This window comes from Rousettus aegyptiacus, unplaced genomic scaffold, assembly GCF_014176215.1.
Source record: "Rousettus aegyptiacus isolate mRouAeg1 unplaced genomic scaffold, mRouAeg1.p scaffold_m13_p_4, whole genome shotgun sequence".
In the NCBI taxonomy this organism is placed as follows: Eukaryota; Metazoa; Chordata; class Mammalia; order Chiroptera; family Pteropodidae; genus Rousettus; species Rousettus aegyptiacus.
Window position 1 is genome coordinate 159327070 of NW_023416307.1, and position 20716 is coordinate 159347785.

The 20716-nt window shown below is 50.9% G+C and overlaps 1 protein-coding gene across 1 annotated transcript in view; it reads right to left on the minus strand.

The window, feature by feature from the left end:
- The window catches only part of CNTN6 (contactin 6), a 177028-nt gene that overhangs the window by 20940 nt on the left and 135372 nt on the right, over positions 1–20716 (minus strand). Inside the window, exon 12 of the mRNA XM_036219494.1 lies at positions 10172–10299. Within this exon, the coding sequence (XP_036075387.1) occupies positions 10172–10299 (128 nt within the window). The remainder of the gene's footprint in view (positions 1–10171; positions 10300–20716) is intronic.

The following is a 20716-nucleotide window of genomic DNA, read 5'->3' on the forward strand; positions in this document are numbered from 1 at the left end:
TGAATCCACGCTGTTAATAGTGTGTGGTCTTTCTAGAGCACACCTGTAGTTATGTGACCTCAGGGGACATAAAAACTAACTATTCCAAAGCTTCTGTCAGCCATGTGCGACAGGAGCTCTGTAAACACGTCTGGGCCTTGTTCCCGCGTGGATGGCCGAACACACTGCCCCACGTCACGGCCCCTAGCGGTGATGTTTAGAAGCCAGGGGATGGGTCTCTCCTGACCATCCAGAAAATATCATGTGTGGTCGCTTTTTCTTTCTTCTTTATTTTTTGGTTGTACTTTCAACTCAGTTGAACCTCCGTCTGTGAGTGACAGTCTTTCAGGGTCACTGTCCAGGATAACTACTGCTCAGGTGTTTCTGAAATTATCAAGTCCCTTCAAAAGATGGAGAAATGTATAACAAAAATCACCAGACCTGCCTCCCCCTCCACGAACATGTAATTCTGCCTTCCTCGGTCTCTGACAGTATAGGAAATGTTGCTAAGACACCAATCTAAAGGAAACTAGTGTATAAATAGCACTTCAAAGAGGTGACAAAATTCTCTGATATTTTCTCTCACCGGTTAACTTGTGAGACTAGAAATACTTTTTAAAATTTGGCCCTCTTCCTAATTCCTCAGAATCCCGAATTATGCTATCTATTAACTCAGAATTTCTTCTTCCACTTACACACTTCGTTCAGGGATCATATTCCTTCTGAACGCATAAACTACATTAGCGTTTTTAATGCAGATTTGCAAGTGATAGATTCTCTCAGGTTCTATTCGTGGAAAAGCATCTTTGTTTTGTCTTTCCTTGGGCGGACATTTTTGCTGGGAGCAGAATTCTTACCGGCATCGTCTTTCAGCTTCTGAAAAGGCCGTTCCCCTGCAGAGGTCTGGGCTCCCTAATTTCTGTTGTATCACCTGCCCATCTTGTTATTGTTCTTCTGAAGATAATGTATCTTTTTTTTTTATCAGAATGATTTTTCCTTCTTTCAGTTTCATGACTGTGCTTATCTAAACTTCCCTTCGTATTTATCCTAATCGGGGCTCATACGATTTCCTGAATAAGATGCCTGCTGTTGTTTTTTAAAAATCTATGGTAAATTTATCTTCGAACACCGCTCGTGCCTCGCTTCCCTCTTACCTCTCCACGTCTCGAGGAACCACGTCTTCCTGCAGAATCGCTCACCGCGTCTCATGCACCCCTTGGGTTCTTCTCCGTCTCTCCCCTGTGTTTTCTCGCTGAGTCGCAGTCTGGACGTTTTCTATTCATGCATCCTCCCCCTTGATGAGCCTCCTCTCTGCTACACCCGCTCTGGCACTGAGTCCATCTATTTTGTTATTAACTTACCTCTTGTGCGTTCACCTTTAGAATTTCCGATTGACTTCTAACAGGTGGCGTTTTTCTCTTAAACTCTTTATCTTGTCATCTGTTTTTGTCTATATTCATCACAACTGCTGTATCTAATAACCCGTATTCCCGTCAGCAGTGACCTGTTGCTGTCGTCTGCTTTTTCTCTGGGTTTGGTCATTTGTCCCTGGCTCCAGCTGTCCCTGGTGACATTCTATTGAAAGCCAGGCCTTGTGCCTCAGAATGTAAATATTACTACTTTGCCATATTTTCCCAGGTAGACTTACTTTTCCCAGGAGGCAGTTGACAAAGAGCCATGCCCACTTGGGAACTGACATGTATTGAGTGAATCTCAGCCACTCTAAGTGCTGCCTAATTTTGTTCTGCTTTTATTACCTGGACCTAGTCCTTCAGGCATCTTAATCCAAGGCCGAGTCGTTTCCCAGGCCTCATTCTATTTGGTTTATTCTGAGCCCAAACTTTTATCTTCCTTGTACTGTGAGACGACCGACATTTCTGCTTAGCTATTTTCTGCTTTGCGTTTGGTTGCCTGTCTCTCTGATTTATACAGCTCAGGAACTGGTGAATTTCTGGAGGAGAAAATCACCGGGAAGTGTTGGGTTCACCATCTGTGTGTTTCTTTTCTCCAGAATATTGTCCTTCGTGTTGCAAACACCTTGGCTCTTCTCATAATTCCTTCAAACTTCTATTTTTACTTATTATACAGATACTTGAGTAGTATTTATGGTTCATATCGATAAGATGTAGGTGTAGTTTAGTGACTTCAACTTGTCAGGACAGAATTTTCCCCAATATTATAGAGTTCAGCACCAATCCCGCGTGGGGCGTCATGTGTGGGCTCTTTGTTGGTAGAAGATTTTGATAATAACTTGAACAGTATGGTCGTTGGTGTTGGCTGGAGAAAGACGTGAGAATCACCTCGGAGTGAAGCAGAGATTTGTGCTTCGTAGCCCCACTCAGTGCTGAGCGCCCTGCACTCCAAGCAGGACCCTGGGGGTGGGTGGCGGACAGTCATCCCAGGGACCTAATGAGCCTAAGAAAAAAGAGCTAAATACAGTGTCCTTAGGAGTTTCCTGAAGAATGATCCAGGCCCCACAATCTCAGTGTGACGTGTGAGCGGCCAGTAAGCCCCCACACTTGACCAGACCTTTCTATGAGGCTTTTAGCACCTCCCTTTTAATACGAGCAAATAGCTAAGAGGCACAAAGTGTCTTTGTACAGCTCTTAATAAAAAAAATAAGGATAAAACAAACAAAAAAAACCAAAAAGAAACACTGAAGGAAAAAAATAAACCTATGAGTAACATTTTCAGAAAGAGGAAAAAAGAAGAGCAAGATGTTACATAAAAGAACAGTGAGAAAATAAAATGACACTTAAAATTTTTAGAAATAACACAAACAAACATTAAATAGACTGCCTGGAAGATAAAGTTGAGAAAATCTCTCAGAAGATAGAGCAGAAAAGTTATAAAATGGATACTAGGAGAAAGAAACTAGCTCATTATCTCTCTGTATCTATCTATCTATCATGTATCTATCATCTATCTATATCTATCTATCTATCCATCCATCCATCCATCCATCCATCCATCCACCATCCATCCATCTATATCATCTATTTACCTAGCTATATCTAGATAGATATAACATATATACATATATGTAAACTATATCTATCTAAATATATAAAATATTATAAACTACGCACACAGACAGATACATACATACCTACAGACAGATATCAGCTAGAATCAGTTTAGGAAATACAGAGAGACACACAGAGAGAGACAGAGACAGACAGAGACAGAGAGAGACAGAGATAGAGATACAGAGGGACGGAGAAAGAGAGGCGAGAGGAGGGCGTCCGGGCCGGGGGGGCCTCCGCACACGGCGGGTCGGCGTGGAGAAGAGACACCGAGCCGGAAGTGGGGCGCGAATCGGTGTCCAGGCCACGGGAAGCCGAGCACACGGCGCACCCAGGGGCCAGGAGCGCGTGGGAGCGGACGCCCCGAAGGCGTCGCTAGGAGACAGGCGCGCGGCTCTGACTCGCCCCGCGCGCGGCCAGCCACGGGGGCGTCGGCTTCGGTTTCACGTCCTCCTCCTCCTCGCAAACACTCACGCGCCTCGCCTCACGCGCTGGCAGGAGGCCGGACGTTTCACGTCTCCTCGGCCACGGGCAGATGATCTGCTTGGACGTGCGTTCCGCGGATTGAAACCTGCACGTGGCCCTCGGCGCGTGCCCCTGGCGGGCGGGCAGGGGTCAGCTTCAGCCCACGAGGTGACCGCGCCCTGATCACCTTCATCCCTATCAAGTCGATACGTCGCGGGTTCCCCGCAGGCGCCATAGCCGCTCGTCTCCCACTCCAATGCGTAAACGGTCTCGAGCAAATGTGAAAAGATGATCGAGGGAGAGAGACACGGACTTAGGCGGGCGGTCGTCGGGCACGCGAGTCGCCCTGATGGGGAGCCGCGTCTGGGGGGCGCGCAAGGCAGCACTGGACTGTCCCCAGCCAGCAGCAGCGGGACCCATAAACAGAGCACCCCCTCCTGACAGACGGCCGAGACGGGGCTCGACGGCCCCCGGAGGGAGCTCGCACTGCGGGTGTGTCCTGCGCCCTCCGCAGACCGCCACCCCCCGGTGAGCCGTGACCCCCGCAGACCGCCACCCCCCGGTGAGCCATGACCTCCGCAGACCGCCACCCCCCGGTGAGCCGTGACCCCCGCAGACCGCCACCCCCCGGCGAGCAGTGACCTTTACGACATCGCGTCCGTGGGAAACAGCGACCGCTCAGACCCCGTCCGCCGGGACGAGGCCAGGTGCCGCGGGCCCTGCAGCGCCACACGACACGGGCTCAGGGGTCTGGATTTCGCCGGCGCAGGACGCGTGGGGGTGGGGGGGGGCTGCTTTCTTCTGAACAGTCACGCTGGGGCGGGGGGATGGGGGGAGACAAGATGAGAAGGGGGCCGGGGTGAGTCTGATTCCTCCGGTTACCGTCCCCCGTTTGCCGCCCCCGGCCGAGCGCGTCCGTCCGGGGGCCTGAAGGGGTCTGTAGCCCCTTCCTCGAGTCGTGGGGATCCCCGCGCTGGATGCTGAGCCGGCGCCTGCGGGTCCTCTACGTGGCGATGACGCGTTACTCCTGAGACGGGGTCCCGGCGCCTGCGCGGGCACTGGGCTCCGAGGGAGCAGAAGCTGGGCTCGCCGGGGGCCCGACCGCGTCCCTCCCCGTCAGCAGTGCGGGCGACAGCCCCGCCCGCCAACCCCGCCGATTCTCAGCGCTCGGCGCGTACAGCGTCGAGAGGGACGTCGAGGACAAAGATACCGGTGGTTCGAGGCGGCTTCCACTGCCCAGGCCAGACCGACCGTTTCGTTTATTTTTAGTGGAATCGGGGAGGGGGTGGCTGGTGGTTCATGTCAAGGGGAGGCAGCCGGGTGCAGCAGGGCCTGGAGCGCATGAGTCCCCGTGGAGAAGAGCCTGAGGGGGGCGCGGGGGCGGGAAGGGTCGACGGGGCGACGAGCCTGCAGGGCGAAGAGGATGTCTTCGGTCTCGGTGGGGTTTCGGGTCACACGGGGTTACGCATCTGCTGATGACACTTATGGTGTATGCAGTTCATTATACGTTAAGTTTATCTCAAATGAAAAAGTATAAGCAAACGTTAAATTCTACTTAGTGAGTGACAGCTGAGGTATTTAGGGGAAGCACTAAGATCTGCAAGTCACGACACTTTTATCCCGCTGGAACGTAATCGTTGTCACGCGAAGGTGTCACGTGCGGGCGTCACATGAATGCACGGAGGGCACGGGCGAGGACGGGGGAGGCCCCGCTCCTGCCAGCACAGGGCCCCGGGCCCGCGGCTTCGGCCTCTGCGCCTCCTGTCCCCTGTGTGAATGAAGGTGGCGTCTGATCTCACTGTGGGTCAGTGAGATGACGCACGTGAAGGCCCTGCCACATGCGCTAATACGTGGGAGTTAGTGATGACGCTGACAGAGAGCGACAGTCAAGGCAGGAAGGGCCGGCTCGCGCCACCCAGTCGCCCTGAGCGCGGGACACGGCTCCGCTTTTCGCCAGTCCGAGACGTGGTGTGCGCACGCGTCTGGCCTCCGTCTCACGGGGTCGACACCGGCTATCTGCTCCCTATTTTTACTAAGAGTAAACACAACTTTAGCCAATCACAGGTTTGGTCTGTTCTGCAAAAAATACCTTGAACAAAATAAAAATGGTGCAAACCTATAACGCATAAACATGTCTTTCACATTATATATCGCACGATGTGCATTAAAAAGAACAATGCCTCTGGAAATTCTGTGAGTGGCGTGCTACATTAAAAAAAAAAAACTACGAAAATAACATTGACATTATCGTGTCTCATAAACGAACATGTTTTGTTTGTTTTCACATTTTTACCTGGAGATAATATGGAATTCAAGTCTCAAGAATTCAATCGGCATTATTTTCGATATGAGAAGGGCAAAGAAAATTTCATTTCTAGCCAGTATAAAACTACTATAGGATTTTTCACCTTGAAATTGCTTCCATTCATTTTTAAATTAAAGTCTTCATTCTATTAAAATGTTTTAAGTCATTCCCGGTAGAAAATTGGGGTGTAGAATTGAGCGTTTTGGAAAACACGTCAGCACATCTGAGAGACTTCTCTGCCACAGTGTTTTCAACCAGGACGAGATGTCGGGCCCATTCCAATGCATGCTGTCATTTCTGCGGAACTGTACTTGGGCTGACTCGATAAGGCCGGGCTTTCTCCACACAGCTGGGCTCAACACTCAGGTCCAGACGCGGGGCCCCCCGTCATCTCCCCGGCTTGATGCCCCTCTTGGTGACTGGAGGACCACATCAGTGCATCCCCTCACTCCGCAGGAGAAAATGGAGAGGCCACTCTCTGTGCTGGCATAATAAAGCCTCTATCACGAAGAATAAACAACTAAATGAACAGCAATAAACTTAATTTGCACATTAGATATGCTTTTCCAAGTTCCGACATTTCAGTTGAAAATAATGCTGAAGCAATGAGGCCTATAATTGAACATCCGAAACTTCTCCAGTGGGGAAACAAAAACAAATGTTGCCTGCAAACCAGACCATTTTTACAGCCTGCTGTTACTCTGCTTTTTAATAATTTTCCAAATGCCAGATCGAATAATTCCTCCTTTTATGTGATTTTCATCTACTTCTCAGTGCATGTAATTTTAATCCGAGTCCTCCAAAATGAAGACACTTAAGCTCTCTCTGCTCCTGGCCGACTCCCGTCCGTGCCCATGGAGACGTTCCTCAGTCACACTGGGTGTCTTCGGAGGCCCTGGCGTGGCCGGTGCTAATTGCACTCGCGATGTCTGAAGGCAGAGCTGCCTCCCCCTGTTGCATTAGTGAAGCAGAAATAGAAGCATCGTGCAGATACTTTCAGAATCCTCTTAACGCACATAAGCCGCCGCATCAGCCCAAAACTGAGCCGGGCGGCTCTTCCTCTCCTAACTATTATTGTCTCACGTGCCATCTAGGAGCAGCATTTCTTGCATGACTGAGGCTGATAAGGAAATTCGAGAAGAGATGATGCGTTTATCAGCTTTACTGAAATTTCGCATCTGCTCCTTGCCATCCTATTACCAGTAAGGTCGCTACAGACTGATCTTGGTTTGGGAAACACAGTTATGTCAGACTCTGTGATGACAATCAGATGAGCATTGTGGATGAGCAAACACTCACGCGAAACCATTTTAACAAACAACCAGATGATGACCCTCCGAATAGTCCAGGAAATGGCTGAATCGAGGCATACAATTATAATTACTACAATTCTTTCTCAGATTAAAGCTTCCAATTTGTAGGCTGCAAAATAATAATTCGTTGGCAGTGATACCTTTACCGTTTCTGCATGACAGGGAATGACAGACAGCAGTCTCATTAAGGGGGCCTGATGATAACGGCTTTTCTTTGAACTGGATTTGCATAGCGATCCCACGGTTTAATCAAGACTGTGCATTACAGATCAGTAGTAAAGCAAAGTTCTTGGTGATGCTTGTACTCATACTGTACATGCATTTTGTGTTTATGTAGTTTTTTTTTAATGTGAATATTGGTGCACCGTGTACGTGTGTATTTGCATAGCGCACAGTGGTCCTTGTCAATGGCAAAGAAACAGAAGATCCCCAGTCCCCCTAAAGTGGGATGAGGATATTTCATGGAGCAAAACAACAAACACAGTGACCTTCCGTTATCGGATACAGACGAGTGAAAATAACTTGATAATTATGCAAACTAAATATGCCCTTTCTGCATGCGAGTCCTCCTCCTGTCTGTGCGAAGGTCCCAGAACACTGAGTTCTCCCCCAAAAGTCTCTTGGATTTTCATGAAGCTTCACATATGAAAACCCGTCACAGACTAAGTTCTCTGTCTACCAGAAATACAGAACCATGAACACTTACGCCGGGAAAGTGAAAACGTTTAGAAGTTTGTTATTTTCCTCTGATGCTTGTTAGTGCCAAGTGTTCTAAGAAGCTTAAACCGGGAAATACCAAAAGCTTTCGGATTTTCGAACAAGGAGCGGGGCTGGAAATGACCCCTGCGCACGAAGGTGTGCAAGATGACACCTTTTCACTCGATCAGTCGACATTCCCTGAACACGCACAGTCCCCAGGATGTGTGGCCCCTGGCCTTCTGCATGCTTCTTTTCCAGAGGAAAGGAAAATGGAGGAAGAAGGACACACACAGCGAGCTGTGAATCACATGGTTTGTAGGAAGACGAAGTGTGTCACAGGAGAGGAAGAGTGGGAAGGACGGAGGTGACTAGAAATGCAGACTGGGACAGTTGTGTTTCAACAGACCCAGCCAAGAACACCGAAAATAAACAAAAATATGTCAGTTTCTGTTTTTCTAAACCGAACAATCTTATTTAATTATTTTCTTACTTGTAGAGAGAGCAAAGTGCCTGGGGATAATGGCATGTTTAGTGGAATATCCCAAATATAGACTGATACGTTTTTCATTCCAAGGACTTGAAGCCTGTCTAGTAAGCACGTGGCTCTGCCACACGTCGGAAGTAACCAGATGCGGCCTCGGGAGCGAGGCGCAGCCCGTGGCCCCAAGCTCTCAGAGCAGTGTGCATCTTCTTCTACTGCTACTGGATGGCGCCATGCTGCCGAAGTCTCGAGAAACACTTGAGGAAGAGGAACATTCGTCCGCCCAATCTACCCATTAATGATCATTTTCCTTAACCTCTGCGGCAAATCCTTGCATGTGAACAACAGCGCCATCAGCCCAGCTCGCCGGGCCCCGGTATTCTCCAGAGACTGTCTTTGAGAAAGGACGTCTCTGGGGCTGCTGTGTTTTGTCCCCGCGTTTCACACCTGAGCCCCCCGGGACTGCTCCAGACGTGGGGAAAGCAACGGCGTGTTCTCCTTTACCCTCCTTCAGCCTCCTGCTGTAACAAAGTGAAACCGGGCCGCCTGCCCCTTCTGAATTTGAAAGGAGGTGATAAATCTGTGTTTTTTCCCCCTTAATGGACACGTTAGTTCTCCACGCACAAAGTGTTCCCACTCGTCGGCGCGTGGCTGCCCCAGAGGCTTTCTGGAGAAACAGCCGTGAGCAAGCGCGGCCCCGGCCCACTCCTCAAAGCATCGAGTCCGTCTCCGCCTTCAAACCTGCTAACGACACCGTCCCAGGGAAGCGGAGTTTTCAAAATGCACCACAGCGGTCGGATTTCGACCCGAGTCGCATCAGCCACGCTGCCCGCGCGCTTCAGACCATTGTTGACACAATAAGGAGCCGAGGCTGGCAGGGCCGCGGCAGCGGCACCCTCAGCACCTGACTGCTTCGCATCGAAACATTCGTTTGTCTTTTTGTTTTTTTTTTAATAGAAATGATGATGAAACACCCAATGCGGAACTTAATCCTTTGGGCTTAACTACTCGGACTACTTCATCAAGACCGTCGTTTTTATCATGCAGGTGACAGTGAAATGATAAAAGTGACGTGGCTTCCAGTAAACACACACGTGCTGCGAGCTGAGGCTGATACAGTGAAGCGGCAACACCAGGGCCCGGACTCTGACACTGACGCGGCCCGGGGACCGACACGCGCGGTGCGCCCGGGCCGAGAGTCCAGCCGCTGCCTGGGGGGGACGCAGCCTCCTCGCCCCCAGCCATGTGCTGCCCTCTGACAGGGGCACAATGAGGACGCCCGTGGGCGCCAACGTTTAATTCTTTCTCTTTGGCAAAAACCGCTCGCTCTGGCGTGTGCGGGCGTCTGCAAGTCACGTGCGCGCCCAGAGTCCCGTGAATGAGTGAACCGGTCACGGACCGGGCGGCCTTCCATCCGAGTAATTACTTCGTACGAAATCGGAGTTTCCGAAGGAAACTTACCCAAGAAAAACAGCATCGCCGACTTCATGGGGCGTCCACGCTGCCCCAGCGCCCCCGCGCGGGCCGTCCTTCCAATTCGGATACTGTAGGCGCCGCTCCCAGTTCTGCCCGGTCTCCCGCCCCCGGCATTCGAAGCACCGACCGCGGCACTTACCATGGACGAGTGCGGGGCCACGCCCGGGGGGACCCGTGGCGCAGTGTGACGCTGCGCGCGCGGCCGGGGCGCACGTGTGACGCCGTGACGCAGGCCCGACGCCGTGCGTGTGATGTACGTGTGACGCCGTGACGCGTGACGCAGGCGTGACGCCGCGCGCGTGACGTACGTGTGACGCCGTGACGCGTGACGCAGGCGGGACGCCGTGACGCGTACGCCGCGCGCACGGCCGGGGTGCGCGCACTCATGCCCCGCGCTCGCCGAGCGCAGGCGCGGGCGCCGAGGTACCTTTCACGACCAGGCCGCCGGTGTCCTTGGCCACGCCGAACGGGTTCGTCGCGGTGCACGTGTAGGGCCCCGCGTCGGCCCGGGTCGCGTTGCGAATGGTGAGGCTGCCGTCCTCCGACACGGACACCCTGGGAAGGAAACACGCAGGCAGCGGCGGTGAGGCCCCGGCAGCCGACCGGGCCCGCCCGCTCACGCCCCCTCGAAAGCCGCACGCGTCCGCTCCGCGTCGCTCTGTTCTGCGCTCAGCCCTGCGCTCAGCCCTCCCCGGCCGCGCGCTCTGCCCCGACGGCGCGGGTGACCCGCGGCCCGTGGCCTGAGCCGTCGCCGCTGCTGGCCACGCGCACGGAACAGCGCACGCGCCTGGGGCTGCGACGCCGCTCGCTTGTTTAGTCGGGGACGTGACTGTGGACGCCGCAGTCTGAAAAGCCACTCTCCCCCCCACCGCGGACGTGACCTTGGCCTTGGAGAAACGCCAGGCCGTGTCTGCGTCCTTGAGTCCGCGCCTCCAGAGACCCGGCCTTGTCTGGCACTTCCGGCCGCTTTCAGGGTGCTCGGCCACAACGCCTGTGACCGCTAGTGACTCGAAGGGACCACCCACGTGGCTCTGAGGCCAAAGGGCCCAGCCCCCCGGCGGGCCTACCCGCCCCTCAGGGGAAGGGAGGCGTGGGAGGGAGGAGGACCTCGGGAATCGGGCTGGATTAAACGTTCCGAAGTTCGGGCAGGCAGCCAGCCCACGACGGGGTGGGCGGGGGCGCGGACAGCTCCTGAAGTTCCAAGCTTTTACAACGTGATTCTTATATTTTCTCTGAAAATCAGCAATAGTGAAAAGCAAACATCAGAGCCCTATTGTCATCCGGGAACCCCAAGCCTGGTTTCTTGACCACATCGCCATCACGTGCGTTTATGAGGAGACCAAAAAAATGGCAAAACCAAATCATCCGCTCAGTGTTATGCCTCATAAATGTAATTAGTGAGCTTGTGTAAACGCATCTCTAACAACGCTAGTGGGTAGCCGGGACTGCACAAAAATGAGTGATGAAAGCCAATTTTTAACGCCAGTAGCTGGAGAGGAGAGAAACCCAAGGCCACCGGCCCACATGCCACACACTTGAAGCAACAAAACGTGCTCGCTGCACTGCGAATGTGTCACTGTCCCTGACCTGTGTCCTGCACGCAATGCGGCTAATAAAATTAATCACCCAATTTGAAACACAGAGAATATCAGCCACCTACAATTTGTATGAGACCGGCCACTGAGGCCGGGCTTATTACTATTAGACAGGTTCTGCATCCTGCCATCCAGTGAGCGGAATGGCCCGCGGTACATGATCAGAATTTTTTTAAGTCATTGTCTTGGAGTCGTTCCCAGCAGCAGACATTTGCTATCTGATTTAATTTCTGAAATGCCCGGTTCCGCGAGCCCAGTGTTCATTAACAGTGAGATCGTGCCGTGACTGACAGTCACAGAGCTGTTCTGCCATGCGGGGCACTTGGGCTAAACACACCTCCTTGTGTGATCTCATTACATGGGGTCACTGTGAGAAGCATTTGGGCGCATTACCTATCTCCAGAATTTAGGAATAACGAGGAATTTTTAGCAACATAAACAGTAAATTTTGGCTAATAAAATATTTTAATAATTAAAAATATGTATCTGTTGATATCTAAAGACCATCGGACCCATTTCCAAACTAGTAGTACCAGTGTTTATATGTCACATAATTTTTCACTTATCTTCCAGAAAGGAAGAACCCACGTTAACAGAGGTTTAGTATTACTCCAAGTCCACCCCCTTTTAAGGCTCTTAATGCTTGTTCAATAACGTTTGCTAATTTGAATTGTCATCATTGAAACCACTTATTTCTTTTGAAATCTTAATCGGTTGGTATTTCTCAAGAGCTGACTACTGCTTGAAATACGGAGAAGGCAGACTAACTAGGAAAAGGTAAAATGGGTCCAAGGCGAAACAGCTCACAAGGTTAAAGGATGGGTGGAAAGTTGCATCTGACCACTGCTGGCCTCATGCTTCCCAATCCATCGCTTTGCCTGACTCGCGGTAGACTAACTCTGCATGCGAACGGTGATGTTCAAGACACTTCTGCTGAGCAATCGTTAGATGCCCTCATGTGTTTGCGTCTCGAAGCGCGTCTCATCCAGACCTACCGAATCACACTTTGGATTTGGCATTTCACCCAGTGACTGATGGGCACAATAAAGTTTGAGAAGCACCGGTCAACTTATCATGAATCAAACATGAGTCCGTAGAGACTATTTTTATTCCGAAGGACCCCTCTTATTTTCATGAGATCAGTGTGCAAAAATGTATAAAAGAATAAAAATGTGAGATTTAAATAAATTATGAAAATAACCAAACTAGTAACCAAACTGATATGTCACTTATCAAAAATAGATCATTAAAACATAATTCTCCCAAGTGACCTGGAATATAGAAACCAGATATTTAACCATAACTAGGAATTTTATCACGTGATAAGAACTATAAATATTTCAACTTATTTAATGTCTTTTCATTAGTAAGAGATATTAAAATATAGTAAGAACACTTAATCTGTGACAATTAGATGGAATCAAACCACCTAATCGTAACTCTAATTTTATGCAGAATAATTAAACAAAAAACATTAAAGAGAAATGGGAATTTTGAGTCTGTTGCATACCAAAGCTGGCTTCGCAGAAATGATAAAAATAAATCCATCTAAGATCAAATTGCACAAAGCAATTAACATTTTCAGATAAGGAAAAATGGACATGTAAAAATTAACTGGAACATTTTAATCGATGGTTTTGGTAATCTAGAGAGCAAAATAAAGACTCGTTTCTTTATTTTAGAATATTCTAAAAGATATTCTTTCCTTCTTTTGGAATGTTTAAAAGTTCCTTTAAATGGGATCTGGGGGCATGGAAAGGGACATGTGAATACGATATATTAAAATATTCTATCTTTATTCCATGTAAGCTTCTCTGGCATTTAAAAACAAGAGGGACATAAATATAGATAAGCCTGGATATCTGAAAAAAAAAAGGGAAATCATTCTGGTGATGAAAATGGAGATGTGCATGAGTAATTAGGGACGGAAACCTAGTTATAAGGAAGAAGGCAGGAAACGATAAAGTGATTGATGAAGGTAACCTACATATATAATGCATATTTACATCAGGACCGACACCGAGATTGTACTATGAGATGAGAGATCACAAAGGCACCTTGGGGCACGTGGGTGCAAGGCACACGGAGACCTTCCACAGCTCCGAAGGCTCTTCAATCAGTGTGTGGTTGGACATGGGCAATTACGACTCGCTTGTCCTTCCCGATTCATTCTGCACATGGCCACCAGACGCCTACTGTGCCCAGGGCACCGCATTAGGGATTGCAGTGGGGCTGTGGGGTGACAGGCCGCGAGCACCCCGGATCCCCTTCCCCTGTCGGTCGCAGGCAGGGTGCGAAGGGCCCCTTGGAGCTGCCGGGCACCGGCCCTCCACTGAGCAGAGACATTTCCACTAGGTGAACCCTCCGGCCACACCCCTGGGCTCACTACCGTTATCGTCCCCACTGGACAAGTCAGGGGACCTAGGCCCTGGAAGAAGCAGGAGCTTGCTTGGCGTCCCCGCCCGGCGGTGTAGGCCCAGGACCCTGCCCGAGCCTTTCTCCAAGTGCCGTCTGCAGTCCCCAAGGTGTGGTCAGCGGGGGCGCACACCTGAGCGTTAGGTATTTACAGGTACGCTCAGAAGTTACGCATTTGGGTGGCCCTAACGGGGGGCCGCACTACGCCCTAGAACGTGATGGTGCTGTCGTGTGTGTGCACATAGGTGCGTTTCTCGGGGTCCCTGGCGTTTCTGCGATCTCAAAGGTGAGTTTGCTCTCCCTGCTGCTGGGGCGTTTGAACCGTAAGTGCTTTAACCCGTGAGGCGATAATGACGTTAATGCTGAGGACTGTCTCTCTTCTTGTCTTAGGCCATTTTCTGAAGTTACGGTGTCATCCACAGAGCAGGCGAGGACACGGGGTTTGGGGACAAACTGCTTGTGATGAAGTCTGAGCTCTCCACCTAATGTTTGTGTAACCGGGGCCAAGTCACTCCACAGTCCAGGCCATCGGCTTTCCCGTCGGTGACAGAGGACACTTCTATCACCTGCGCCACGGGAGCAAGGGGTATATGACAGAAACCGCGTAAAATGCTCAGCACCACGCCTGGCTCCTCGTTAGCCGTCGGCAGGCGGGTTTAATGAGCCAGTTTCCCGTCTGCATGAAGAATGAAGGGGCTTCCACAATGCCACGAACAGGAAAACGGGGACGGGGGGCACACCGGGCCACAGTCCTGTCTGACAGAGGGACCCGAGAGGCACGCGCTAGCCTTTGTGAGGGGACCACCGCCAGCAACACCGTCTCCAGCCCCACCTCCCCACCCAGCACCCCGGGGAATCCACCCTCCTTCCTGTCTGTGCCCTTGACACTTTATCTCCCTGATCCACAACGTTTGCGGTTTTAGTTTGGGAGCGATCCTGGCGTTGCTAAGAGAACCAGATCGATTAAATGCCAGCGATCAATTTTACTCTTACCCCCGCAGATACTAGGATTTGCCCTGGCCGTACTCCGCACTCAGACTGTGTTCTGATCCTCTCCTTAGTCCCTACTCGTGCCGAAGCCTGGGGACCCAGTATCCCACGGGACCCCGCGGCATGCCAGTGGCCTTCATGCACGCACGGCTGCCGGTCCCTGGACGTGCTTCGTTTCGGTGTTGCTGAGCTGATGCCTGCCTCACGAATGTTCCTTCCAAAATGCTTCCACTGTGACCACGTCACAGCTGGGAGATGACACCCCGCCTCTCAAGTCTCTGGGCTCAAATATCCACTTAATCAGAATATGTCAACTGTCTACACAGCTGAATAGAAAAGTTTCCTCAGAATTACCAAAGCTGAGGATTCCATTTGGATGATTAAATTGCGAATTAAGGTGCCTGCATTTGGAATGTTCTGTAACAACTGGAATCTGAAGACACTGCCACGTGTAGACGCACTGGGACTGCTCAGCGACAGAAACACTAACAGCGCCAGGAACACACCACTCCCTGCCTCCCACCGCATTCTGAGAAGACAGAGGCGGAAATTCAGAGCCGCAAGCCGCGTCTGGCCTCCCGGTGACATCGGCGGATTTCACAGTGGCGTTGGAACGTAGAACATGTAGGAAATTGAGCCGCTGATGCATGAAGCGTCTCACGGTTAACTGATAACGCCGAAGGCAGACTAAACCGAGTGCGTGAATGTGAACGCAGGCCCGTCTCCCCGCCGTTGGGGACCGCAGGAGGCTACACGGAAGACTGAGCAGCCGCCCGGCCCCTCTGCCTGACTTCGGACCCACGTCTGCCACTGCGTGAGCCACGGCGAACAGGACCCCAGTGAGACAGACGACCGTGGCCAGGGAGCCCTCGCAGGGTTCTTTCCCCTGTAGCACGGGGCCAAATCCTGTGTCATTCTAAGGAACTACTGAAAGACTCGCGGGAAATCTTCACCCTTGCTTTCCTTCAGTGCATGTGACGTCCGTTTGTTATGAACGTCGCAAACATAATAGAGATTATTAGCATTCACGTCTACTCTTCACTACAGCTAGCTGATGGCCTCCCATCTTTAATTCATCTACCTGTAGGAAATAGATCTGTATATTTAGATTGCAAAGTGCGACTGGAAAATGAGGAAGGCTCCGATGTCTTTGCCTGATAAGAACCACATCCCATCGGGAAGTTCAAGGACATCAGAGATCAGTACCAGCTGTGTTTCTTAAACTGAGAAAAATTAGGACATTGGGCAATTACGATTTCTTAGTGCTGAAAGTAGAGCAATACTGCTATTTTTATAGTCAGATTATTAACTGGAGCACTGCTTTCAGTTCCGTCTAAAGATAATACTGTAGACCATGAAATTTTAATTGACTGTCTAATTTTACTGATTTCTAGAAAATGTAAAATAAATTGGATTAAAATGAGTGAGATAAGAAATAGAAATGGATGGATAAATTTTGGCTCTTCACAATTTAGGTTTCAGGTAAAATGTCCCACTGGAATGCATTTTAGATCAAATATTGATATTACAGTTTAATAATTTCAGCACCTGATTATTGTAGCTAATGTGTAATATTCATGCTAATCTCAGTGTCATTTAATAAGCTATCGTCTAAAGAGTCCTCATTTTAACAAGCTACAAAAAATGACAGATATGATCTACAAATGAGAAAACAACAAAGCTTGCTCCCTTAAATCAAAATAAAGTTTCTTCTTTCCATCTTTCGTGTCAATAACTGGAAATGACTCTAATGGCGACAGACACAGAAAACAGCTCACACCTCTCGCCAGAGCAATTTCAAAGCCCTAATCGATGGATTAATGAAAACCTATTTTGTCAGAACTCATTAGATTATCAGAGTAGTAAAAAAAAAAAAGAGAGATAACCCAGTAAAAGAGATAGAAAGAGACAGTAAGAGAGAGACAGAGACAGAGAGACAGAAAGAGGTAGAGAGTGAAACGAATTGCTACCTCAAGAGAGAGAATTGAATGGGCCACAGAAAATAAAAGGCAGCCTCTCTATTAAGCGACACAGAGCATCCTCAGCAAAACGTGACACACTTCCGACCTTTAGTCAGTCCTAAACAAGAGGTAATGCACACCAGGACATTCAAGAAGAAGTAGGAAGAAGGTCATGTCTTATTGGCCCCGTTGGTCCTGGAGAGGACCACGCGGTCACGGTCACAGTTTGCACATCTCCCTTCAAGCGTGTCCTTCCCAGACTCGCGGGCGGGCAGCCAAGTCTCTGCCCAGCGCCCGGGAGCCCGTGCTGGCCGCCGCCCTGCCCACCACCATCCCAGCCTCTGTTCCCAACACTGTCAGCGTCCCCAGAAGAGTACATCTGTTACCCCTGATGAACCCACACTGACATGTCACAGTCGCCCAAACAGCACGGCTCACCCCGGGGCTCCCCCAGGGAGTTGCGCGTTCCCTGAGTCGGGAAGAATGCACGATGGCACGTGCCCATCTCCGCAGTATCGTCCGGTCCTTTCCCTGCCCGAAAAATCCATGCCCCACCGGCTCGGCCCCTCACCCCCACGCCTGGCGACCACTGACGCCCCACTGCCCCACAGCGATGCCTCTTCCAGAATGTCGCAGAGTGAACACCCCGCACGTAACCCTCCAGAGTGGCGCCTCCCGCCTGGCCAGGTGCACGTAGGTTTCTCCATGTCTTTTTATGACTTGCTAGCTCGTTTCTTCTCAGTGCTGGATGACAACCCATTGGCTGGATGGACCACAGTTTATTCATCCATCATCTGCTGAAGGACGTTTTGGCTGCTTCTGAGTTTGGCCCCTCGCACGTCCTGTTTCCCACGCTCGACAGACTAGAAGAACGTACATTTCAAACAGGCGAAATAACTAACGATACGCCTCCCATGAACTGATTGATCGGAGATGACTCGGGGTTACCAAGCAGCCAACGCCAAGGGCTTGAGGAGCCGAGGACAGGGCGGTGGCATCGTGCGCACACAGGAAGCCGACTCCGACACTTGCAGCCCACGTGGAAATAATGCTATTGCTGTGGTCTGTGTCGCATTTTTTTTAAGTCCCTGGTTTCTGCGGTATGTTTTATGCCTAATGCGTAATTACTGGTCTAAATGATCAAACGTTTTCAAAGTTCAGTTTCTAGTTCGACCACCCTAAACCCCAGAGCAGCAGCCGGGAGTCAGATATCCGGACATCAGAATTCATCAAAATGTGACTCCTTGTTTAACATACACAAATGATTTAAGCACCAGCTTTGTGGTGGCTGACATGCAACGCAAACACAGACTCGGGGTGACTGAATTATGACACAAATTAGGAGATGGCAGATGAGAGCGGTTGCTAAATAACATAATTATTTGGTGTCATGATGTGTCTTTATTCCGGAGGCTTGCCAGGGTGTGCTGCTAGGCTGATTACCATAAAATGTTCAGAAAATGTGATTTAACATTAACAAAATGGCATCAGACGGGGAGCTTAGCTAGATTAATCCAGTGAAAGAGGCCTGAAAGGAATATCTTGCTGTTAAGTGGAAGGAGAGAAAAATGAAGAAACGTGTCTCCGGTTGCCGCGGTGTTTTCAGATGCCTGAAGAGACATGAAAGGGAAGCCGCGCAGATTCGCACGCTGACCTGCCTCGCAGCCCGAGCAAAGCAAAAGAAAAGGCAAGAAATTATGCAGTTGGCAAAGGACAAAACCGTTGTGAACACGGGACTTAAAAGAAAAATGTCGGGAAGCGTGCTCCTCGAATGACTAGGGGAGAGCCGATGGGAGAGAGAGCGCGCGCCTGTGTGTTTGTAGGGGGGGGGGGGTTGTGCAAAGCAGAAGGGTAAGTCTGAATGCTGGGGCCATCCCGCGAGCTTTCATCACCCTTGTGCTGACGAGCCTACTGGAGATTTCCTCAAGGCTTTGGAAGTTTGCAAATGCGAAGTTTTCCCTGCTGCAATACTCAAACACAGCAGGGTGACTGACCTTAAGCTAGTAACTTTATCCCCGAGGTCCTGGGTTCTCTCCGGTATAAAAAGGGGATGGCGTGGGCTGTTAACTCACTCCGGGTCTGTAACTCGGAATAGGCGGATCTGGGAAACGCTTCGCCCTACATCGGGAACGTGGTTTTGAAAGGGATGGTGTCTGTGGAGTTTCCAGTTCTGCTCGACTTCTGTGTTCCTCAGAGTCTACAAAACTAAGTCCACAAATGTGGCTGAGAATGGGGGGCAGGGCTCAAATTGGATGTGACTCCTCGTCTGCTAACTCTCATTCTTTTTTCTTAATTATAATACATAATTTCATACCCAGATCAAGTCCTTTATTAAGCTTAGGAAGTTTGTCATTACTCATTATTATCATAATCAAGAGACTCATGGTCAAGTACGGGAAGAACAGATTTCTGGCTGTCTCGGTTAACTTCAGCTGAGATGGAGGGAAAACGCAGGCAGTCAGGCAGGTCTGAGCGCCCCTCAGTCGTCAGGGCCACCTGCCGGGGGCCAGCTGCCCGGTGACTCGCCGGTCGGGGCGAGTCTGTACTTCGAGGAGTCGTGGGAGTGCATCATGAGTCTGAGAGAAATCCCCATAACCCTGGAACTGGCACCAGTTACGGGACCGACCGTGGAGTGAGTAGCCCCATAACAAATCTGTTCCCCCATTTTTTCCCTTCTGAGAAAATTCCCAAGGGCCAGGTTGGTCGGTGCCCACCTGGCCTCTTGTAAGATGAGCCAACAAATGCCCACAGCGTCCTCCGTCTGCGGAGACACAGGCCTCACTGCACGGGGGCTGTTGGCCTGTCTGCTCCCCGCAGCCTGCCCAAGACCGAGCTCGCTCAGATTTATACAGCCAGAGCGTTTCGCAAGGCCTGTCAAACTGGATGGCAGCTGTGCTTATAAATAAATGAGTGGTTTGACAAGTCACACTTGAGAAGCGAGTTTGTCACTCTAAATCAGTGACTCTCAGAGCAGGCTCTCCGGAGACCTCGGCGAATCCGGGGTGCACAGGGGCTGCGTGCGGGTGAGGGGCAGGGCGGGCGTGAGCGGCGCGCCGTTTCCTGTCCCGGGACGTGGGTCAGCCAGGCCGGGTCACGAAACGGGTTCTCGCCCACATTTCAAGGGGAAAAATTAAAAAGCGCCGCTGAGCTAAACGCAAAACCCAATCAGAAGCTGGAAAGTGTTAACCAGTGGCGAGAAACGGCGCCCGAACACGGAGGCTCTCTCCTCGGGGCGAAGGTGTCCGCTGGGCCGCCGCCCGCTCCGCACGCCCAACGGGGCCGCCACTTCCTCCGAGGCGGCCGCAGCCACGCCAGCCCCGTCCGCTCACTTCCGTCCACTGAGGCTTCGCGGCCAGCAGCGCCTGCAGGGAGGTGCCGGGGCGACCACACACCTGCCGAGCGGCGTCTCGAAGCGGGGGGCCCCTTCTCATCTGCGCACGTCAAGTAATCAGCTCAAAAGTCAAAGCAAGAACCAAAGGTCATTTGTACAAATTGCACTAATAACTGACCTTTTCTGCTCATAAAATAATTGCTGTTGAATATTTATGTAAACTTCGGAAGATACAAATGTCACTCAGAAATTACCCAAGAGCCCTCGAGCAACTGGACACCACTCCAGGGCGGAACCGTGTTCACGTTTTCAACAATTAGGCGAGCCCAGGACTCACACAGTGGCATAGGACGAGGCGACGAGCATTTTGGTACAGGAAGCGACGTTACGGAGGAAAAGAGATGAAACACAGCTGTCGTGTGTTACGTAACATGCTTGCGCTGAGCCAGCGTCTGGCTGGCGGTGTGTGTGCTACGGCCTCAGCTTCTCCTGGGAGCAGGGGAGTAACTTGTAAAATCGTGGGCTCCCGGGCGCTGCTGCATGCCTGACTCGGACTCTCTGGGATCTGTCTTTTTCATCAGGTTCTTACCTGCGATCAAATTTGAACCCAAACAATGCAGCCTGAGAACTGCAGTGCGGGGGACGCGCCCTCCCCTGCAGGAGGCTGGTCTGAGGGGGGC